At 32.6% G+C, this 25,778-nt stretch overlaps 1 protein-coding gene and 1 non-coding gene across 2 annotated transcripts; both read left to right on the top strand.

Moving 5' to 3' along the window:
• The first annotated feature begins 502 nt into the window (after nucleotides 1-502).
• On the top strand, nucleotides 503-621 carry LOC123689851. The gene has a single exon (XR_006750724.1). It is a non-coding gene; the product is annotated as a 5S ribosomal RNA (ribosomal RNA).
• A 21,482-nt stretch (nucleotides 622-22,103) lies between these two features.
• LOC110999999 (odorant receptor 13a-like) lies at nucleotides 22,104-24,707 on the top strand. Its single transcript, XM_022269307.2, has 5 exons — nucleotides 22,104-22,891; nucleotides 22,994-23,090; nucleotides 23,163-23,267; nucleotides 23,544-23,699; nucleotides 24,630-24,707. Exons 1-5 carry the CDS (start codon nucleotides 22,104-22,106, stop codon nucleotides 24,705-24,707), a joined length of 1,224 nt encoding a protein of 407 aa, XP_022124999.2.
• Nucleotides 24,708-25,778: the final 1,071 nt, after the last annotated feature.

Raw genomic sequence — 25,778 nt, 5'->3', positions numbered from 1 at the left:
AAAACCCCACCAACAATCGCCCGAGGCAGGACATGGTAACAGCTTAGCCTTATCTGGCTATTAGTATGCATCAACATGGAACATTTTGCTACTCTAGTGACAAACTTCAAAGTCCTTAACTATTAAATAAAAAATAGGGGTTAATTTTAGAGGGGTGAAAATTAAGAGTTGTATGTATTTGTATATCTTGTATCATAAAAAAATAAAAACAAAAAATTTCTTCAAAAATATAAAAAAAATTTATTGAGGTGGACGCCCCATATCGATTAGGGGTATGCCAAATAGATAGTAGCCGATTCTCAGACCTACTGAATATATATATAAAATTTGATAAAAATCGGTCAAGCCGTTTCGGAGGAGTTCGGTTACTAACCCCGTGAAACAAGAATTTTATATATAAGATATTATAAAGTCAACGAAAGCTGCTCCAGTTTGTCTATATTGGAAGTTGTATAAGAAAGGAAGTATAGTTGTTCTATTTTATATTTTCAACATAGCTATCGCCAACGTCCATACCACGTTGAATACACCGGTTCTCGTCCGATCACCGAAGTTAAGCAACGTCGGGCGAGGTCAGTACTTGGATGGGTGACCGCCTGGGAACACCTCGTGATGTTGGCTCTTTTATCTTTTCGTCGGGATAAGAAATGAATTATTTTTGGGAGAACTAAATAAGTTTTGTTTTTGTTTCGAGAGGTCATGCGTACACCAGGATCCCTGTACAATAATTCGGGGTATCTAGTTTCCTTGCAAAATACAGTTACATATTGAAAAAAATATTCATTTTAATAAATAAAAAAATAATGTTTCAGGAAAATGTCATGAAATTCTGCGAATTCAAAACTTAGTGAACTAATATCACAACGAGAACAGCTTATACAAGGAGATGAACCAGATGATACCGAATCAAAACCTCTGAACCACGAAAAACTAAATAAGCTTGTTAATTTTTCTACTTAATTTATATTTAGGTTATTTTAATATTTAATCCCTGCGTAGCACAACCATATCATACTTCTTCCTCTTTTCCTGATTTCTTCTTCTGGTCATTTCAAATTACTGGTCTCTTATAACTTAACGATGAAATATAATATTGGTGATGCCAATTAAAATATAAATTAATCGAAAAGAACTTCGTTCCCATCCGGGTGCCCCTTGACACCTGAAATTTTATTTAATATGTTTTTAACATCTAATAAATTGATAAATAACTTATATTACAATTCTAATTTATATCCAGCTGGCCTTTTATGTATTCATGCCATAATTAATCCTCATTGTAAGGACTTATAAACAAACAAATAAATTGTATATAAGTCACGAATTTTGGTAAAGTATAGATATATTGATGTAGAGTCTTATCCCCAACAAACTTTGAGCATAACCAATCAAAGAGGTTTATGATATTACTGCCAAAATTTACATCGTAAACACTAACTACCTCGCATCAAATGGTCGGAATTGCCCAATAGTTTAAGGATTACCTTTTGTAAACTGAAATGGGACGCAATCATCATCTTATGGACCAGGATTACAGAAGGGCGCAGGATTACAAACTATTTCTTACTTATGCAATAGAGATATGGCCCCGGGCAAAACAAGGCCACCCCTTTGGTCCTCTTCAAATATTCCATATAATCATACGCTTTTAATTATTATTGCTGTAGTGGGCGAGTTTTGTTTGATGTATTGATTAAAACCGTGTTTGTGTTGAAATGCCATCTAGATAGCGGTGGTCGTGTCAATAGATACTGTAATCTCGGGGGGCGAACTTGTCGCAGTTGTTTCACTTACAATACTGGTTTGATTATTTTCTAACCGTACACTGCCGTGTTTAACTTCAATTATTTAAGTTTTTTTACAAGATTCAAGTATTACCTAATGAAGTTCGATAATGATACTACATATTAAGTCAAATATGCGTTCCTGTGGTTTATTATAATTTAAATTATTTGCAAATTGAACAACAGAACCCCCTCCTAATGGAAACTTTATAAAAAGTTTAGTGCGAAAGAATAGAACTCATACAATATATTTTATAGACTCAGCTGCACCACTCTCTTTAGCTTTGGTTTTAGATTTTAGACACATGTGCATGACACGCGTGTTACGCGACATATAAGATCGCCACAATAATTTCTTACGTACAAGTTAGTGTTGATTACGCCTCATGAAACCTCATGCACTGTCAGAGTTTACACGATCTATAACGCACCACGAAAATAGTCAACCATATTTCTAGGCCCATACGTGTTGACTCGTCGTGTCGTAATCGAAAGACAAAGTAAAAAAAATACGAAGGCTACAAAAATATACTTCACTTATTTTTTTCCACGCAAAAACTTAAAGTGAAAAAAAAACTTAAAGGTCTTAAATACTTTTATTTGGAATGGCTCAGGGAAGAAGAAAGAGAGGACGCCTACCAGGAACTTGAAAAGTTGAACATAATAGATAGCGGGGAAAGATTGTAAAATAGTGACAAATATGTGAATCAAGTGGAGGTATTTCGAGGATACCTTGACTCTATCGGAGGTCATGTACTAATAATTAATATTACAACTTAATGTCATCCTTATTTTAGTACTAATAAGGGCTATTTTCATTTTATTTTTTAAGTGTATAAGGAAGCTTACACTAATACTGTTCAGATATCGATAAACAGATAAACAAACAATGAATCTAGTTATAGTCAAAATTTTATCATCCAAACATAAACACAGGGCCTCAGCCGCGTAAACTATAACGGCGACACTTTATGAGGACATAAACATAAAAAACTCATCGGGACTGGAAGTGAAAAATATGAAAATGCACCTAATATCGCGCATGTGTGAATAAAAGTTTTTCCATTTAGTGGCAACATCGTCGGATGCTATTTCCCTATAGAAGTCATAAACATGATGCTTAGCGGCGCTTACAAAGTGAAACTTTATTCTAGTCTTGCGAGAATATTCACTAAGACGTTTTTAATTATTGTTATAGTTTTTAAGAGCGGTTTTTATTTTATATAAATGTGTGTGTGCGATGTGCTCTGCGCTTCCATTTGCATAATTTTAATGTATAATAATACCTATTTATACAAATTCCAACGTAGCACGATGTTCTATAGCATAAAGCCTTGCGTATATAGACGTTTTAATTATTATTTTTTGTTGATTGACGTGTGCTATAGGGGTTTTGTAGATATTAATTTCTTCTATAAAACTATATTACATTACTTTACTCTAGTGTTATTAGTTTTTGCTACGTACGATTAGATATCAAAATGTCTAATCAAAATTAGTCTTATTGGATTATATTGGATATACCTTGGATTATATTTTAATAATTTTATACCGAACCTTAACTTCTTTGATAATGTTATATGTATGTATGTCAGGAATGATTAATCTGTCCAGTAGGTTCGGAGCTTATTCATGCAAATAAACAAATAATCAAATATCTCCTCTTTATTTCATTATTATAGACAAAATAAAGAAGACATCAAAAGTGTATTAAACTATCTTCCTTATACTGAAATTTAATTATAATATTGATATTTTATAAAAGCTTCCGGTAAATTTCTATCCCTTACGAGTAAATTAAATGCATTATATCTTGATAAACAGGGCAAGCTTCGGAACCTCAAAAATACATTAAAAACAAAAATCCTATTCACGCTAAGTAAAAACAATTTAGCCAACGTAATAAGCAATTTTTAATAATAGCCCCCAATTTGAAACAAGGTTGTCTATCAGAGCGTGCTATTAAGGGTATGGAGAGGATCGCGGTAAAGCCTTACAAATAAACTTTCTCCGAAACGCACAGTAATGAAAGTTCATTGGATTAAGCGAGGTAGGCTCCAATAAGCAAAAATGCACGTGGATCAAATAACTCACTCAATATCGTATAATTATTTAGGGACTAAATACCCGGCATACCGGGTTTATGTGGTTAGGAATTACGATACCCACAGTTTATGTTATTCTCATTAAGCTAAATGCTATGAGGTTATTGCGTTCTTTTAACGTTTATTTATATGGACCGTCTCGCTAATTTGTATGAAGCTCCGGCGTTTTTGGCCTAATTGAAATATGCATTATGTTATGACAGGATTTTTATAGAGTAATGGACTAGGTATTATGGGATATGTTTGTATAGTATTGGGTTGCGACTGTATAAGCGTACCTATATGTAAATTTATTAGCATAAATAAGCAAGCTGAAAAGAAAGTCTTGGAATAATAAATTGTAACTTATATAGAAAATTTCAGGAAGTTTGCATTGATATGAATTTGAATTTACTCAACTATTCAAATGTTATTAAAACGGTAACATTACGTTGAAAGAAAATTCGTTTTTACTGATTATTACGTAAAATTCCTTAAATAGAAGGTATTTTTGATATATTATTACTTACATCTTCCATCACTCGCTCACAATAATATAAGTATGCCAAATTAAACAAAACCGACCATGAATGTTATGTTTACATATTATGTTTCCCATTTATGCCAAAGCGTCTACCTTTTAACACCGAAGTGTTAAACCCAAAACTATTATATAATAACGGGCCGTTTGCCCCCTGTTCTATAAAAAAAACTAAACTGATTTTATTTCTGTAATACCTACAGAGTAACCTATTACACAGATCTAGACGATTGATTTAGTCGTTACGTAAGCAAGCCTACGTCAAGAGGCCAAATTAGATTTGAACCTTAAACTAAAAGGTCGTCTAACCCAGACTGTAGAGGCTAGCAATATATTGCGTCTACAATTATTTTTCAATTTAGGTCCTTCGTGATTTAAGTTATCTTTTAGATCTATATGTACTAGTAATATAATATATATTTAATGGAAAGAAAGTCACTTACACCAAGAGTACTTGTATATTCCTGTTTATCATCTTATTGTTTGTGGCGGCGTCCATGCGTCGGGTTGTATCCCTCCCTTAAATAGGGCGAGAAAGCCAATGGTTGGCCATGCGTCATACTCGTGAACGGGTGTTACTTCTGGTGACTGGTCGAGCTTGAATTCGTGTTAGCGGTGATATTTGTTGTTTCTACTACGTATTTGCATGTTGTTCCAACGATAATGTAAGTGCGTGCTCCTATTTCAGACAAATCTTTGTTTTTAATATATGTTATTATTATTATGTGGTTTAAAACAAAAAACTTGCGATTTAAAAAGAGTAGCGAAGAGTTTAGCGCCAGTTCTTCTCTTCCGCCCTTTACGCCCTTTGAGAACTGGCAGTTAATTTAAAATTAGAAGCATTTCAAGTTTTGTTGTTATAGGTAAATGATTTGTCCCAAAATTTATCCCACTTCTAATTTTCATAAAAAGCGTACCTTCCTCAAATATTGTATATTTTTGTCTACATAGCCCGTCTGGGAACCATATCTTGATTGAGATATCAAATAATTCCGGTACAAGAAAGTTCTATAAAAGGGATTTTACCCGATGGAAAATTGTATTTTTACTTTTATTTTTTTACTGATCGATGTTAGTTTCTATTATCAATTTATATTAAAATAATATGACACTTACTCGCACCAAAGAATGTGAAGTAATATTATGGTCGCGCTTTTGGTTCCAGACTATACGTTGTATTTAATAGTAAGAAATGGTCACGTTAGCTACTTGCTGATAAAACTCAGTACATTATTTTAAAAAATCTCCAGTATTCATTAAAATTCCTATAATGTGCTTGTTTAGCGATTTAGTTGTATTCAGATGCGGTATACGAACAATTTCAAGTCATTTGTCACGCTTACTGCAATAATACAACCTGCCCCATTTGTACAATTTATTCTACAGTTCCCTCACACGTATTTCGCGCGTTCTTATCTTCTAGGAGCATTTTATAGCATAGTGTAAAAAGAGTTCAATCAGATTTATATATTATCTATTACTTGTATAAGAAATCTTTCTTCGTGTGTAAAATTACTACTGAAAGGTTTATATAGCGATTATATTTATAATAATCAATTACTGTAAAATAAATATTTCATGAAATGTACATCACGTGCATATGTACATTTCTTTCAACAATAGAGCATTACAGCAAATACCTTTCCACTTAGATACTCGCACCTAAAAAGCGTGAGAGATTGTAAGACGAAAGTCTTATTACGTATTAACTGGCTGAATCTTACCCTAAGACATACCATTTTCTTCATAATCTTCCGTAAATATAGCTATGATTTGAAAGTTAAAAATCAAAAAGCACAGTGCTATACCAAATAAAATATTTATTTGTATAGTATCAGTTGAGTTGGGAGGCCGCGTTTTCGCTTTATATCTTTCCGTTTTGTAAAACTCGCCCATAACATTATGTTGATAGCGGCAATAAAGCTTGAAATATTTACGAATATCCTAACAAACGAGCCGGGTTTGATAAATAGACAATACTTGCTCGGGATTGACCGAAATAAATACCGCAAAACACGGATATAACATTTTTCTTTTTAAAGCGATTTTGTGCACTTACACTTTTCATCTGTGTTACTTTATGGTTTTGATTTTTATGTGGCGCTGAATAAGATAACTTGCTTAGTCATTCACACAGTTTATTAAAGTAAAATTAATGTATTATTTATTTTTATAATTTATTATTAGCTTTAATGTAATGAGTGTAAACTGATCACTAACTTATTAGTATTTATATTCTATATAAGCGTAGTGTTCACACATGGCATATAACCCAAAAGTCCGGGTTTGATTATTGTGAAATCATTTAGTAGGTACTTAGATTTAAAAATACGCCAACGAAATAGACTTAGACGTCTCTTATCTGCCCCATGTTAGGAATTACGAGACAATAAATAGTACTATAAGTATAATTATAAATAATGTATATTTATAATTATATTATAAAGAGGAAGGAATTATGAATTTTGTAAGTTTGTAACAAATGGGCTCACGCACGGGACCGACTTTAAATATTGAATGCTACAATATAGGCTAAAAAAGGTTATTATATTATATTAAAGGTGAGCAATTTCTGCAAAAACCCTACATCTTTTAGTCGATACCAACTCCGGGGAAATAAATACAGATAACACAACATTTTCTGCAGCTGTAATACTTTTTGACATTTAACACCTTTGTCTTCAGTCACCGTGACCACGCACGCTGTAAAGCACGCGAAACGTCGGTTTAAATTTAAAATTATGTACAAATAATTATAAGTTTAAATATAATAATACATATCTATAATCCGTTAAAAAAGTGTTTTTCTTTAAAAAAGGTTATTTTCAATGCAGGAAAAAATAAGGTACCATACTAAAGAAAATGCCTATAAAATATATTTGATTGCATGCGCTGCGAAAACTATTGATGGTAAAACAAACAATTAAAAAAATGTACTATATACAGTTAGTTAGAGGAGAGATTTGTATGTTTTAATGAATTAATTCAATACTTTTACTCATGAGAGTCACAAAAACATTTAAAAGAAATGTATATTTATTAAGTTCTCAAATATCTTCTCTATAATACAATGCCATTGTGCTTATATCAATGTTTGTATAAAAGCCATTCAAGCATTTCAATTGTAAATAAGTTTCCATTATAGAATTTCTTATAAAAGTTATAAGAGTGCTTTGTTGTTTGAATTCTTTATGAGATCGACCATTAAAAGTTGAATATACTTTAGTACTAAGTAGCCGGACGGAAGAGCTAGGGCCAGACGTTATTCTTGCAGTCTTTTGTTTTTCATAAGAAATGAACTATGCTGAAAATACTATAAAATTCTTTATGAAAACCTACAAAACTTGTATATTTTTCACCGAGACTAGCTTTATATAAATTGTTTCTAGTAAGTGATGTTCCCTTGTAATAATAGCAATACTCTCAAAACCACTTCATATCCCAAACTATAATCTGGTGTAACCTGTGACCTATCAATAATGTCATGTAATTTGTGTAAACAGTAAAACTTTACTTTCTATATCTTACATATCATACATACGTTTGAATGTGAAATGTGGCGACATCTAGATTAAAAAAAAATGTTTTTATAGAGCATAAGATACAGGTGTCACTTATTCCAAGTCATTAAATTTGAATCTATAGGCTTCTCTACTCATCAACATAGAAGACAGAGGGTGTAGGCCGAGATAAAAAGCCGGCGAAAAAAACTCTCAGTACTCTTTTAAAAAAGGAAATCATGAAATAAACCTTATTTTGAATCAAATATCGCAAATTAAGTAGAGATAGCCAGTCTAGCACTAGTCTCTGGCCCTTTTATGGACTAGATAATCGTTAGCTATAAATAATTTTTTTCACAGCTTTTATTTAATACATTTATTAAATTTATTAAAAGACAGAGATAAAAGAGCCTCTGGGATTTTATAAAAAAAGAGTATTCCTTGTCCCAAAAAGAATGACTAACTTTAGTTAGCCTAGTACACTCCCCTTGAACGTCTACTGGTTCGTCAATTAATTATTTCTCGATAAAAATAAACTATAGAAGACACTTGTCTGCCACGTCAGCGTCCCTCGTTCATTAGCGATGGATTTGATGATCACAGCGTGAAGTTCTTGGATTATATCAGATCCAAATCCCAGGACGTAACAATACTTACCCCAATTACGTTGCTCATTCTGCAATTCACCGTTTAATATACGGATGTTAAGACTGTCAAGTATAACATATTATGGGTCACACAATTTTATATCGACTTTAGAAAACTCATTGGAGCAGGCAGAAGAGGCCTATATTTAAACCTAAAATATAAAAACAGGGCAAAAGTTTGCGAGTGCGTTGCCGGCCTATTAAGAATTACTTTTTACTTGATGTATGTATATAGATTGTTAGTTTGATTAGTATTATACCTAAGCACATACCAGCCAGTTCATTTATGTACCTTAAAATTGCGTGTCATAACAAAAGATTGTAAGAAAATTTGAAGCTTATTTGGAACAAACAACAAATAATTGTCGTACAACAAAATTCAATCACTTGCTTAACAATAAATAAAAAGCATTTTAATATAGTTATTTTGATATTGAGTATTAAGTACTTTACTGGACAGATATTATCAATAAATATTGAGTTTTATTTGTTTTTGTGACCATTCTCTCAGTGTGTATCAACTGGTCAGTAACAATTGCCGGCGGACAAGTCAATATATAGTAGCCCCTAATTAGGATGAGTTGCCTGTTAACAACAACCCAATTAAAACGCAAATTTCAAATAGTTACACTAATAAATGAAAGCCCTTTTTGATTTTACACCCAACGTTTTGAACATTTATTTGAAAGGGCGTAATATAATATTCAAAGTATAACGTAAATATATAATATTTTATAAGTACATTATATATACAGTCACTTTACGTTATTCTATCGTCTATGATAAAACAGATTGACTGAAACCAATTAAATTATGATGAGGTTATGAAATATAGTCCGTGCAGAAAGAGAATTGCTAAATCATCTTTGTTTTATTGTGTAATACTGTTACATCTAAAGCTCGACAGTAATCATATTTATACTTATGTCAAAATCAAAAGTATGTAATTTCTGTGAATGAGCAAATAAAAATTATATGTATAACATAATGCTGTTTTTTACTGAACATTTAACAAATATTAAAGTCTAAAACTAAAAAATTACCGCGGAAAATAAATAAAACAAGGCTAGGCTGTCATAACTAATATTTCATAACTAATATTTACGAAGCGTCATTTCATCTCAATACAATTTCCCAAAGGACGACCCCAAGAAGGTACCTAATTATAAATTCATTGCGTCCAATAAATATTCTAATATTACCAAAACCAATAATTCAAATAGCGAACCGGATGTACGTCCAACTCAAAGATGAATACAATAATTTAAATAACGAATATGCTAACGCAACTACTTATTAATTATATTGCTTCCATGGCACAGATTAGGGCTATTTTATCGAAAATATTTTGATACTTAAAGGTATACGTTTAGGATTTCCTTTTTTTTATTGATAAAGTTTGCCAACGCTCGGCACACTGATACATTGGTAAAAACAAACACAAAATACAATTTTGAATGTGACAAGCAATTACAGGCAAACATGACATTCATTTAGAGCACATACAAATATCAATCGAAACAATTTTTAAACAAAACAAACATTACAAAAAAGAAATAATTACAAAAAAGAAACAATTACAAAAAACTAAACAAAAATCGATTTTAAAGTGTGAGGGTAGCAACTATGGACATCCAGACCAAGCTTGTTTATCAGAATGCTGAATCTGGATATCTGTGAATTCTATTTATAAAACTTCAAATCTTCAGAATTTGTTCGTAAGTAACGATACATAAATAAATATTACCCAAACAAATAGCGAATAATAACTGGATATACATCATGGAATCAATAATTTCAATAGTCTGGTACATCCGACAAAGAAAACATCAAAGCCACAATTACAATTTTGCGTATGATAGTTATGGAAAACCCTTATTAGTGTGGGATGAGGCAATTTCACGTACAAAAGGAAGCCCCTCCGGCCTGATGGTGATTCAAAAGTTTACAGATGACAGCCCGCCCCAGTCCGTATTTATTGAATCTCCTACAAGTATGAACGATGACCACACGTCAATGTCCAACGCGGGTGTATCGTATTGAAACCTGTTAATTAAGTTGGGGCAGTATAGCTCTTTGTAGCTCAATTAGATTTTGTTTATAAAATATTTTAATAAATGGTAGTACCTTGAAATTATTATTTATTTAAGCAATCCGTTCTAAAATGACAAAATAATGTTTATTATGAAATATAAGATATCACATCACTTGTTCCAGCAGTAAATCTGTATCGGTAGACATACCGATGGATGTAATGGCAAGATAATTTAAGTTTCAATGATCCATTTTTATTATAAATTTATCTCAAATTGAATTCTGTAATACGTATCAAACCTTAATATGAATCGAAAAGACAGTGAAGTCCCTTGTATTGTAATATAAATTGAATTTTATTATAATCCTGTATTAGTAGCGTATTGTTGAGTTCGTCTACCTCCGCCAGTCTAGTGTCTATTTATTACAATAACTAATGGTTTGTCCCGGCTTTGCAACGCCCAAACTGTTCTTTATAATTTCTGTATAGTTTTTTTTTAACTTGTGCCTAACTGCTCCATTGCAAACATCTAAATTCCTTTTTCTAAAATTTCTGTTCAAGCATTATTTATACGCTACAAAATAAACGCAACCTGATTATAAAATATCTAAAACAATAAAATAACTGAATTTTATTCAATTGACAATTCGGATTAGGACCCAATCAATGTATAGCAAGACTTAGATAGAAGATACTCAGGTCCAAAGATATTTAATCGTTTGATTTAATAAATTGCGTTAGATTGGTTTTTAAATATTGACTTTGGGAATTTTCCATAAATTACAATCTTTTTTTACAATGCAACATTGTTCGCCGCCATGTTGCGTCGGTTGTTTGCGAGTTATGGAAAATTATTCTATTTTAGCAATTATAAAAGCTGCCGGAGCGAGCTTCAAGCTCACGAGTAGCTTTTATCGACAAAGGAAACTTTGCTTGATTGTCATAATCACAAGTCACTTGTTATAGGAAGACTGTCAAACAAAAAATACGGAATGAATAGTTACTCGTACTTTATTTTGTAATCTTATAATGATGACAGCTGCAGAAGGCTCGCAAGTGTGATGTCGGGCTTTTAAGAATCTTTACGCTCCTTTTTTGGAGACTCTAAGCCAAATTTGCATGGAAATAGTTCGACGGGCGTATATGATGACAACCTATAAAAATCTAGATTAAAAAAACCTATTCGATTTGGTTAGTCTATATAAATATCAGGAGGACTTTCCTTGTTACAGACTTTGGTCAAATACAATTTTATTTTATGTATAGGTTCACTCAATCTGTTTTACCGACGCTATAATTCAAAGCGCTGCCATGTTATAACGATTTTGTTTACATGTTTATTTTTATGAAGGTATTTTGTCTTCTGTTACTCTTATTAACGTCACATGAGACTAATTTATTAGAACTTTCTTCATATTTCGTTACAAAATTACACTTATATTTTGTTTCAGAAATTGGATATATAAACCTTTTAGATTATTAAATTTCGTATTAATATAACTTAATCGTAACTAATAATAACCTAAACAGGGGTTTCAATAGACAAAATTTCAATTAAATAGTAGACAAAATGTGCCTAATAATGTAATCTTGTCTTTGCCACGCTTGCATAAGCAGTCTTGGCATAGAGCATTGCATATGTGCGTGCGTTAGAATTCCGACTTTTTGTTTAGTAATGGATTATGTATGCCAATTTAACAATCTTACATTCAATAAATCGAGAGGAAACCGGTACGTGTTATAAATATAAAGAAAAAAAAACTAAAATCTGAGGCCACCAAAAATATAGGTATCACAGCGGCGTTGTTTTTCATCCATGGCATTCATAAATTAGATTTTATATCCAAATCGACTTTAGTTTCGTTACGGATCAATCGTATCTTCAATAAATGATAAAGAATATAGGATAACATTTACTCTTAATAAAAATCCAAAATCGAACAAAAACCCGCAACACTGCACAAAGCATGAAACGATTTCATTACTTATTTTAATAGCCAATAAACTTGTCCCAATTTATTGCAACTATTTCGTGTGGGCAATCAACCGAAGCCATCCTTACCTCATGAATTATGAGCGGACCTTTAAACTTTAATAAAGTCGTTACTATCCCTTTTATATGGAGAGAACGTGTTTTTAAAGTCCCAAAGGTTGTAACTTAACGATTATAGAATATATGCATAGACCTGTTAGGAGAGAAAACTTACTTGAAAAATATTAATATTTAAAAATAAAATAAATAAAAATAAAATAAAATAAAAATAAAATAAAATAGCCTTTATTGCTGAACTTATTTTTACAGTAATTTTTCTTACAAATACGTTTATAACTTTTAACAGTTTCTTTTCTTTTCATAAATCAGGTATCGGTAAACGGTCGTTTCTACATTTCAGCTTGTCTTTCGACATAGGCCTCCTCTAAAGATTTCCACTCTGTTCTATTTTTCGCTATGCGCGTCCATATTGGGCCCGCCACTTTTTTGATGTCGTCCTCCCATCTTCTAGTCTGTCTGCCTCTGTTTCTTTTACTATCTCGTGGTTGCCATTCAGTTATTATTCTCGTCCATTTCTCCTTCTTCTCTCTTATCATATGCCCAGCCCACCTCCACTTTAAGCACCTGTATGTTGTGTATGCATTCTTAAATTTTGTTTTGTTTTTGATACATTTTAGTTTAACTCGGTCTTTTCTTTTAATTCCTATTGTGCTTCTCTCCATTCCATTCTGACAAACTTTTATTTTCCTTGCTTGTTCTTCTGTCAATGCCCATGTTTGGCACCCATATAGTAAGCATGGTAAGATACACATATTGTATATTCTCCTCTTGTTCCTCATAGACATATCCTGGTTCTTCATGACTTCACTGAGTGACCAATATCTCTTCCAAGTATTAGTTATTCTTCTTTCTATTTCTTTTTGCATACATTCCTCAGTAGATATTAACTGTCCCAAATACACATACTCCTTTACATACTCTATTTCTTCATCATTTACTGTTATGGACTCTGTTTGTGAGGAGTTAGACATTACTTTTGTTTTCGTTAAGTTCATTGACAGGCCTGCCTTCTCACTTTCTTCCGCTAACTGTTGCAACATTTCCTTTAGGGTTTTCGGGTTTTCCGAAAATAAGATTAGGTCGTCTGCAAAGCGTAGGTGACTCAGATTTTCGCCATTTATATTTAGTCCTTTATTCGTCCAATCCAGATTTCTGAATATCATTTCCAGAACTGATGCAAATATTTTTGGTGAAATTGGGTCTCCCTGGCGTACACCTCTCTCAACCGGAAATTCTTCGCCTATAGATTCTAATTTTACTTGTGTGGTGCTTTTTGTGTATACGTTTTTCAGTATCCGTATGTATTTTGCATGTACGCCTTGATCTTTTAGTGCGTCCCAGATAAATCTATGTTCAAGTGTGTCGAATGCTTTGTTGAAATCCACGAACCCTATGTAGTAAATTTTGTTATATTCTTTAAATTTCTGGAGTATTTGTCTAAGGGCGTGTATGTGGTCTATTGTTGAAAAATGTCTACGGAATCCAGCTTGTTCTTTGGGTTGATTTTCTTCAAGTGTGTTTGTGATTCTAGATAATATTATTTTTGAAAACACTTTGTAAATATTGGACTTTAAACTGATTGGTCTGTAATTTGCTATATCTCCTTTGTCACCTTTTTTATGTAGTAGTATAATTGTAGATTTTGTCCAATCCTCTGGAATGTTTTCCGTATTGATAATTTCATTAAATATATCTGTAAGTCTTGGAGCGATTACTGGTAACGTTGCTTTTAGAAGTTCGTTTGTAACAAGATCAGATCCAGGGGCTTTATCGAGTTTTTGTGTATTTATTGCTTTTATGGTTTCTTCCTTCATTATTTCCGGTATATATTCTTCATTAGTTATTTCGTCGTTTTCTTTTATAGTGTCTTTCTCTTTTTGACTTCGGTATAAGTTTCGGTAGAATTCTGTAGCGATTTTTAATATTTCGAGTCTTTTACCTGTACTATTACCATCTTTCTTTCTCATACTTGGTATCCAGTCCTTTTTGTAGTTTAACTCCTTCAATGCCTTTTTTATTCCTCCTGTCTTTTCTATGTAACTTTTCATTGTATTAGATCTTTTAGTTTTTCTTTCTTTCCTAAGTTGTTCACTGATCTTTTTGCTTACTTCTGTTACTCTTTGGCGGTTTCCTTTAATTTCCTTTTGTCGTAAAAGTTCTTTTCGTTCTTGTAATAATTGTTTGATTGTAAGTGAGACTTCTTTCTTGATACTTTTGTTTGTTTTTCTGGTTACTGTTTTTAGTTGATTTAGTAATAGGTTGTACTTTTCTTGTATCGATGGATATTCTTTCTTCTCTAATTCCGCGGCATCTAGAGATGTTTGAAGATTATTAAGTAATAGTTTAGGGTCACCTGAGTATTGTACCGCTAATTGTTTATTTTGAAATCGTCTTGTTTTCTTGAACATTCCTGACATCGCAACTCGAACCATCCTATGGTCTGTGTGGAAGTTTAAATTGTTTATGATCGAAATGTTCTTGAAGGCTTTTCTATTATTAGACATAATAAAATCGATTTCATTCTTATATTGTCCATTGGGTGAGATCCATGTCCATTTTTTTGATGGTTTCCTTTTATAAAAACTGTTTAGAATACTTAATCTGTTTTCCAGTGCAAAGTTTACTAGTCTTGTTCCGTTTTTGCTTCTATTTCCATACCCATAGTTTCCTATGGTATTTTCTTCCCCACTATTTTGAATCCCAATTTGTCCATTAAAGTCTCCCATCACGATGACGTTTTTGTGTGCGTTATCAATAGCGTTTTGGAGATTTTCATAGAATTCCTCAATTGTTTTTACGTCCTCTTTTTTATCAGATTCAGTTGGTGAATATGCCTGTATAATAGACCATCTCTCTTCTTTATCTCCGTTCACGGGCAGTTTTATATTAAGGATTGCAATACGTTCCGAGAATCCACTAAGTTCTTCTATGTTGTTGACTAGATTTACTTTCACCATGAATCCAACTCCATACAGCCCGGGCGTCTCCCCTTTATAATGTAGTACGTATTTGCCATGGTTTTCTATACCTTCTCCAAATCTGCGCATTTCGCTAATACCTATAATATCCCACTTTAACTCTTCTATTGCCAGCTCTAGTTCTTGGAGTTTTTCAGGTGTTCTAAGAGATCGACAGTTAATAGTTGCTATGTGGATGTCATTTACTTTGTTTTTCATGTTAGTGTTATTTTTTTCCTTTAGAGGGTCGTGGTCATTTTTCCCCACGATGACCAGTCGGCTTGGGGAAGTATTTTGTTTTGTTATTTTATGTTGGTTCATGTTGAGCTGTTTATTTTTCCGTTTACCGACAGTTAATTGTTATTCTTTGTTAGTTGTTGTCTTAGCGGGAAGAGACGAAAGAGAATTAGCTCTAATCCTCATTACGTCGAAAGCATTTGGTCTATTGTTAATCGGCGGCATTAGAGTTTGTTGTTTCCTTGGTTGAGCATTGTTTTGTGGGGATGATGATGTTTCTCTTTTGCGCTTTTCCTTATTTATGTTAGTATTTTTTCCTTTTACTACTAGTTTGTCAAATTTCAGGTACGCGATATTTCCCTTTTCTCTCTCCTCTTTTAGCTGCGCCTGCAACGTTTTCCTTTTCTCTATTACTTCCTTTGTGTAGTCTTCTGTAACATATACATTTTTGAAGTTTTTCTTCTTTCCCATAACTTCATTCTTCTTCCATTCGCTCGTAAAGGAAATCAGAATTGGTCTTGGTTTTCCAGAAGACTTTCCCTTTCCTAGACGATATATTTTGTTTATCTCATGTTCTTGTAATTGTATGTCAAGGTCAGTTTTGAAAATATGTATTGTATTTTGTATTAATTCTTGTGTAGACCTTTCGCCTTCATTTACTCCAAACATTATCAAATTGTTTTGCTTCTTTCCTCTTTTTAAACTTTCTACTTCCTTTTCGAGATTTTCTACTTTTATTTTTAAGTTTCTATTTTCTGTTATAATAGGTTGAAGTTTTTCGTCTAATCTCTCCATTATATTATTTGTTATCGAATCTTTCAATTCTATTGTTTGGTTATTAATATTTAACTTAAAATAAATCAAATTTGAGTATCAAATGGAGTTAACTATTTAAAATTTGACGATAAGATAAAAACTTCTCACTAAAATTCATAATCGTTATTTTTTATATTTTTTAAATTTAGAATACACACCTAATAATAATATCCTTTCTTGTTTATCCTTATCCTTATTCTGGGAAGTTTGCGCTGTATTTTTTTCCGATCGTTCCACAACTCAGAGCGGTTTCAGACTAGCGTTTTTTACGCGCGTATAAGCACATCTTTGAAAGACATGTAGGCACATATAGTCTCCCTAAGCGTTTTTAAGGCAGTTTTAGTCGTGCACCTCTACTATGTGGAACCAGCTGCCCACAGAAGTATTCCCGAACCAATTCAACCTCCTCCTTCAGCACGTACCAATTCTTAATAAGCCGGCAAGGTCTTCTGACATTGAGCGTCCATGGGCAGTATCACTTTACATCAGGTGAGGCCTTATATAAAATATTGCCTAACATAATCGTTTGTGATCAACGACTAAAGTGTAAAAAATATCTAGTTAAAAAGTATTCATGTAATATAATTACACTCAGCTGACTGCAAAACATATTAAATAATTAATACTATTCCAGACGTAAGAATTGTAGGTACAAGTTTCAGTAGAAACACAAAGAGGAACAATCTAATTTGCAGCTTTATTTACTGCAAAAGTATTATGCTCCTTTGTAATGCCTTGAATGGTCCTCATTTTGTCTGTTTTAATTAGTACAAGGAGCATACTTAACGTACAAGCAGCTTACTGACGGTAAGTACTTGTTACCAACTAAAACTTAATTCTATAGTTTTAAATAATTCTGCCTGGAACAATTGGACCCATATTGTTTGCAGCTGTTCGTAAACTTAAGTAATATTAAAGCTTCTATGTACTGATATGAATATAAATCTGTTACAACTGACACGTTTAAGTCCCTAGAATATGTATAGTGTAGTGTTAGTACCGTGACTAGAAAAGAACCAAGAACGAACCACGGCCTATATAATCTGCACTGTTTACATCACATAGAGCAGTGTTGGCCTAGTGCATATAGCGTGCGACTCTCTTACCTGAGGTCGTAGGTTCTACCCCCGGCTAAGCACCAATAGATTTTCTTTCTATATGCGCATTTATCATTTGGGGTGAAGGAGAACATCGTGAGGAAACCAACATGTCTTACAATCAAAAAGTCGACGACGTGTGTCAGGCACTGGAGGCTGATCACCTACTTGCCTATTAGATTTTTTAAAAATGATCATGTAACAGATTCAGAAATCTGAGGCAAAGACCTAAAGGGGTTGTAGCGCCACTGTTTTATTTTTATTTATTGTTTTCATCTCATGGAGGCTCACCTGATGTTAAGTGATACCCATGGACACTCACATTGCCAGAACATCGCAAGTGCATTGCCGGCCTTTTAAGAATTGTTAGGCTCTTTTCTCGAAACTCGAATTTGGATTTTGGATTGGGTTGGAAATACTTGAGTGGGCAGCTGATTTTACATAGTGGTGGTGCGCCAAAAACTCTCGTAAGAAACGCTCAGTTGTGGAACGACTGACGTCAATGTGATACGGATAGTATTTTGTATTATGCTTTGATTTCTGATGATGAAACTCAGCTGCAGCTATTAGTCCCAACAACTCCTCTAAAAAGTCATTCAAAGTTCAGTCAGTCAAAATGATGAAAACCTTCCTAACATATTTTCAACCCAACCTGAATTAAAATCTTACATAAAAGAGATTCACTTTTTAGATGTAGGATACGGTAAGGTCACATCACTTAACTTAATTCTTGCTATACAAGTCTCTTGAGATTTGTTTAATTATTATTTACTTACGTACTATTTACAAAGGAGGTACACCCATGGAGAGAATAAGATGCTTTTTGGTCAAGGGTTATTTAGCTTTGAGAGCAATCGGGGCTTCTGACGTTGAAGCTTACTGACGATACGAGAAACCAATAAGTACTAGCAGACTCGGCCAAGCGTTGCTGTGGCTAAGGTTTTTGTTATATTACATAGTAGTAAATTCAAGGGAAACGGTAAGAGAACTTATGTGAAACGTTGGTTCTTTTAACACAGCGCCCTCTGTTAGAATTGTTTCAAATAATAAACAAATAATTTGCAATAAAATAAAATTGCGACTATAATTGAAGATCTAAACTATCCTATCTCTTGAGTTAGACCAGACTGCTCACGGTGTGCCAATTTAATTTAAAATCGGTTAAGTAGTTTAACAGTCCATCGCGGACAAACATCGTGACAGGAGATTTATATATATTAAGATAGTATAGGTAGTTATTCAATAATAACTTATTATGATTATTATTATTCCTTAATATTATGTTAATTTTTAAGCTGGTTAAAACCATCTTAAAAATCCGATTATTTATGGAAATTCAGTACAAATGGAAGCTAACTAACAATAGATATACAATTGACGTCCAATTTAAAGAGAATACCAAGTTTAATCTCTCTCAATTAAATCAGAGCTATTCACAATCCGTTCCTGGTACGCATTCAGTCCCGAGATTTCCATCAAATTAAGCATCACCTTTGCGCAACTATTTATAAAGATTCCGTGGGGTGAACGCTATTCAAGATGTGAAATTTGACGTGTGAGACCTTGTTCGAATAAAACGCTCTATCTCCCCATTGTGTAGAAACATATCTACCTCATAACCTTCTCGTTATTATTCTTGAATACATCCTTATTTCTTTATCTTGTATTTATATAGAGCTGTTAATGCAACGAAATTACTATTTAAAAGTCGGGCTTAGTCGATATGTGTAACGCAAAATTATTACTGACAGTTTATTTATTTATTTATTTATTGTATAAATAATCTTAAATAGTAGAAGTTGGTGTGGTGGAAACATAAACTAGACACAGTTTTAAAAGTTGGTTAAGGTTCTTATTCAAAATTTATAATTCTTGACCAAGTGTTTTCTACAAAATATATATCTTCATGAAGATCATTATATATTAAACGCTGTCTATTTAGAATAAAATAGCAACTCCTTATGTGTAGTTACACATAAAAATACTTCCCATAATGTGTGAATGAATAATACACACAAAAGACTCAAACACGCTGTCGTTGAGATCCAGTATATTAAGACCCCAGATTACTTATAACGTTCGCCATTTTACTGCCTGCCTTTAAAGCACAGAAGCGAAGAGGAGGTCTTCATATTTTGGTACAAAAGTGTAATCAAGAACGTACGGGTTCACATTTATAAAGATTCGAAACGCATTCTGCGAATGAACACAATTTGAAGACGAATACCTTTCTGTATTCGCAATTTCGATGAACATTTGTGTTCTGATTCAAATTTAATACCAAAATACTTGAGGCAAATTCAATTATATTTCGAGACAACAACCAATCGATTTTTGCTCAAAGCCTCAAAGTGGACGCGATATTCTTTGTGTTTCAATGCGTTATAGTATTTTGTGATTATCTTGATCTTTCAAAATGTTACTGTTTGCAGTCAAAAGATTTGAACTCAGACTTTAATATAATATTAGTATAGGTAATGTGTATTAAAATGAATTGGCATTCCTAATGTTTTCTTACCCAAAAAAAATTAAAAACAAAAACGTTGTTTTTCCTTTCGTAAATATTTACCTTTATATTATATTAAGTATATGTTGTCTGATCTTTGGCTATATCTTTTACTGTATGGAGTCTGTATGGACTGTATCCCAACCCTTGTATCCTTAGCCTTAGCTTATATGCCCGACCCTGTTTGTTCTGGGTATGGTGGGTTACGACCAGCTACGCCTCAGAAGAGAGCTAGCTGTATGTGTGTATTTAAATTAAGATACTTAAAGTTCGAGTCCATAATCTGGATAAAACGGAGAAACTTGGCCTACCAGTACCTACCAAATAGAAAAATGGCTTTCGTTTAAAATTTTGCATGTACCGCACGCACATTCGCGAGCAATACAGATAATCAACAAAATTTCTATTCAGGTAGACTTATTTGTATGTACACTGGCTAAGTTCACAAGAGTTGCTTGCTATATTGCTAGCTATATATAATTTTATTATTACGTAGTATATAAATTATAAATATCTTATTTTAATTTTTTTAGGATAATTCGTTTGGGTATTATTTTGACTTTCTATCCAATTAGTAAGAACTGTTAAGGTAGAATAATGTAATGTAGTATAAATAAATAAATCTTTAGTATAATTCTTTTTTGTTATATAATTTATGTTAGCTGTGAGATTGCGAAATAAATACATCTAAATTACATAAAACCAAACATAGACCAATTTATATAGACCTACCTCTTAATATTATAACAATATAATAAATTTTCCAATGAGCAGTCATACAAAGGGGATTTGGGAGTTATAAAGCCGGTATACATTAGCATTGAGTGGATGACATGCTCTCATCAGATTAATGTCCATATTAGTCATGCATCAAAGAGCCCAAGTATTGTGAAGTGACGCCCTACTCTGATTTACTGAACAATGCCGGCAAATTATAAGCAATCGCTATGTCTAAGAGCTTCTTGACCTATTTCTAACAGAACAAAGGTACCTACGTAGGATTGTAACCCTTAATATAAGGAGAGAAAGACGATTGTTGATTAAATTATTAAAGCAAATACTGATATGATTGATAGCATGATTACAAAGTTAAATGTTTGATGGATATATAGGTTTCTAATTATGGGGTAATTCTTGCTAGCGATACCTGCGGTTTTGTCTATGTAAGAAAAATCTAAGGAAGTAATTTATTTAGAAATGTCAACAGATTAATAAAGAAAAATGGTTTTTAGCATAAACAATAATATTATAGGGATAATGCGTGGGGATTTGTGTCTGTGTGTAACAGAAGTTTATGGGTTGAAAATAACCTGATTCAGTGGCATTAAATGTCATGTGTTAGTCTATCTAATAATAGTCTTACGTTGAAAAGAAGAAGAAATACCTGGGTATTTCGAAAAAATCGTCGACTAGCTTAATCAGCAATACCCCACTTTTCTAGCAAAGTCGATAATGGCCCCCTTCTCAAGATTCCAAACGGTTGGGGAATTATAAAGACGATGATGATGAACCCAAGTTTAAAGGTTAATTTGATTTATCGCGAAAATAAAAATAAATATGAATGGAATGAAATTAAATAAATATTGACCTAATCAAACAAGTGATATTCATTACAACATATTTATTTTTAAACAAATTAGACTCATAAATTTATACTATAAGTAGACATTCCAAGAATGTCTGAGAGTATAATTTTATACATATTTTTAGCATATTAGGTATAATTAAATCATTAAATTCATTGAGCATCAGCCCTTTAATAAAGCAATCAAACAATTATCGTTAAAATATATATACTTAGTTTCTCCAATAAAGTCATTTTGAAAGCAAATAGAGACTGAAAAACATGTCATCTCAACTACCAAGAGATGAGGTTCTTTCGGAATTAAATTTTATCAGATATCTCACTACTAAAATATTCCTTTACCCTTTTAAGGGACGATCAAAGCTGACCATGATTGGGTACGCACTTACCATATTTCTAGTCTTATCTACAACTTTACAACTTATGATAACAATTGTGTCAGCAGAATGGTTGGTCATAATTAATACAGCACCAAATTTAGGAGTTTGTGTAATATCCGCTATAAAATACGCAAAAATACAAATGCATAGAGAACGATATAACCAGATATTTTTACATTTCTATGATGAAATGTGGGATGTTGTTGCAAATTCTGATATACATAGAAAGACAATAAGGTATTACAAAAAACTTGCCATGATCATAAATCGATTTTTACTGTACTACTCAATTCCATTGATAATCGTTGTTGACTCTTTCCCATATATCGTAATGCGGTTTGAAGAGAGATTTTTCGGGATAAAGGAATATTTGTATCCTATTGAAGTTTGGTATCCTTTTGATAAAATTAAGTTTTACATTGCTGCGTATGTATGGGAGAGCTGCATGACGGCTGTTGTTGTAAGTCTATATGCTATTACGAATATAATACACTCAACATATATAATATTCACTTGTATGGAATTGAGGATACTAGGCAATTGCCTCGAAGAGCTAATAAGCGATGAAGATGTTGACAATATAACAAAAGGAGTAAACATTGATGAGATATATAAACGATCTCTGAAGAGAATTAAAATGATCATTTCGAGACATGACGTTTTGGCTAAGTAAGTATCAAGCAGTAATACAAGGATAAATAAGGATGTCATTCGTAAGGCTTTTGAATAGAAGCACTCTATATCTGCAAAGTGATTTATTCATTGTTTCAGACAAATTGCAGCCCTGGACACTATTTTAGGCGATGCAATGATTATAAATTATTCTCTTGGAGCAGTATTCATTTGTCTTACAGCATTTACATCCACAGTGAGTAGTTTTATTTATATTTTTATAGTATAAACCTTTCTAATTATTTTACTATGCTATATATTTTTTTAGGTGGTCAGTAACTTCTACAAACGTGTTCGATATTCCTTCATGTGTTTGTCACTGCTTGTGGAATGTTTCAATCAGTGTTTTATGGGACAAATCATAAGCGATAGTGTAAGCATTTAATTATTCTAATTTCGTACTTACTATGAGGCTAAATTTTTCTGCAACTTGGTAATTTAGCTAACTTTTTGATTTGTGGCTATATGCCGTAACGCTCACAATATTTTCTTTAAAAAAAATGTGTTTAAAGCAGATGTGAAAAAAATGTGTTTATTATATATAACACATAACCTCAGTGTTGAGAACAGACACTTAAGTTAACGATCCCAGTGTGAAAGAAATAGCTGTTATATATAGTAAGAAAATAATCACGAGTATTTATTGCAGAGTAAGAATTTAACAAACTCTATCTATTCATCTAACTGGCCTTATGCAAGTCCAGAGACTAAGACTATTATGTTAATGTTCATTATGCGTACCCAGAAGCCTTTTGAACTCACTGCAAAAGGTTATACAGTTATGAACATGCATACGTTTAGCCGTGTGAGTACTTCTGTTCTTGTTTATATTGAAACTAGCTGCCCTCGTGTCGGTTCTCCTTAATGTGATTTTAGCCTACCTGTTTAGTACATACCGACTTGAAACATTTTGCTATGCTGTCCCAGAGACTGTTCGGTTTTTAGGAATGAAAATTTTTTAGGTTGTTCTGTGATTTTTCTCAATACGAACCTGAGTTCATGTCATAAGCTTTTAACAAATTAACATTAACAAATAAAAAATAGGTGTTAATTGTAGGGGGGTGAAAATTAAGGGTTTTATGTATTTTTGTATGCCGTATCAATTAAAACAAAAAAAAATGTCTAAAAAATAAAAATAAAATTATTGAGCTGCACGCCCCTTATCGCTGAGGGGTTCAAAAAATAGAAAGTAGCCAATTCTCAGACCTACTGAATATGTATAATAAATTTCATAAGAATCAGTCGAGTATATGTTTCATACTCGAATAATTGTATAATGGTGACTATAATAACATGTCCGAACAATTGTATACAGCATTTTAGCGTTTTTGTTTTGTAACTGTGTATTATTTTTTATTTATTAAAGAATCAAGCTATATAACATCAAAAGAAGCAAAAACCTATTAAAAAAAACCTCCTAAGGTCTTTAATCTTTTCTTTTTAAATTTAATGAAATTTAAATGTCTTACATAATTTGTATACTTACAATCAATCGCGTAAAGTGAATTCTGTATGAATTAAGTTGTCTTCGCTATAAGGACAAGAGGATTTTTGTATTTTCTCTGATAAAAAAAGTTACAAATGTAATACTGTAATACTGTGAAGTTTTCTTTGGTCTTATGAGTTTAGTTAACTAAGATTTTCTATTAAAAAACAAGCCTAGTCTGTCCTGAAAGGCTGTCAAGGCATATTTCACTCCGGGCTGTAGTGATTTTTGTCAAAAATCTTTTTTCAGATATGCAGCACATCTTTTCAATTATTCAATCTACTGCGCACAATATACGCCAAAAAAAACACACTCTTCGTAAACTAAGCATAAAGCAGCATATTTCAATAACATATTCAGACAATAAAGGAGATTTCCAATATGAATATTGGGGAATGGTTGAAAATTACGAGGTGCATACGACAGCAGGAACGAGGGAACTTGGAAATGGCTATATTGAAGTCATTGAGTTCGAACGAGACCATAAACTCAAGATGTCTACATTCTTATTACGAATCTGTATGGACATGTTTCAAATTTCATAATTTTAGTATTAATACATACTAATTATTATAATACGAAATATACAGATTTTAAAAATTAAATTTAATTGATCAGCTCTTAACAAATTATCAATAGATCTTGTTGTTTCGTTGCCCAATGTAATAATCCCAAAACAATATATGTACAAACAGAACGAACAACCCGCAATTTTCTACAACATAATAATCTATAAAAACTGTGTCCACTTGGTTTAGGCCCGGGAGCAACAGTATACCAAGATCGATCAAGAGAGTAAACATAAAAATAATAATTTAAAAGTTTGGTAGTAGCTTGTGAAGCTTTAATGCTGGCAGCACTTGCTCGTCGTATTGCGATACTTATTCATTCAGCGAGGAAAGAACCGGCTCTTGGGTCACCGGTACTGTCTAACAGGCGCCAACTTAAATCTTTAATTAGCGCCTGTGCATTTGAACCTTATCAGATTAAGTCCGCCGTAGGAGAAACACTGAATCAGTGCAGCAGGATGACCTCCAATAGGCAGCGGTGGCGGAGCGTCGTGAAGCGCATTACATCTGCGCCTTCTACTTCTACTACATAGCGATCACGGCCGCTCTGCCAAGAGGGAAACGAATGAGAAGAATTTGAACCTTGGCCTGAGAGTTTTTACTCCAAAGGGGCAATTAAAATTGGAGGAAAGACATATTTTAGCCGATTATATTTCTCTTTCTCTGCGGCCGCGCCAGCTATTGCGTTTATAAAAGGAAGTGAGACGATTCTTACTTAATTATAAATATTATACTAGCCAATTGGTATACGCAATTAGATCTAGGTGAAAAAAATATCTATAACAGATGATAAATTTAAGAAGATATCCCATTTTTGTAGTTATACTAC

This window comes from Pieris rapae, chromosome 15, assembly GCF_905147795.1.
Source record: "Pieris rapae chromosome 15, ilPieRapa1.1, whole genome shotgun sequence".
Classification (NCBI taxonomy): Eukaryota; Metazoa; Arthropoda; class Insecta; order Lepidoptera; family Pieridae; genus Pieris; species Pieris rapae.
This window is presented reverse-complemented; position numbering and strand designations above follow the sequence as displayed.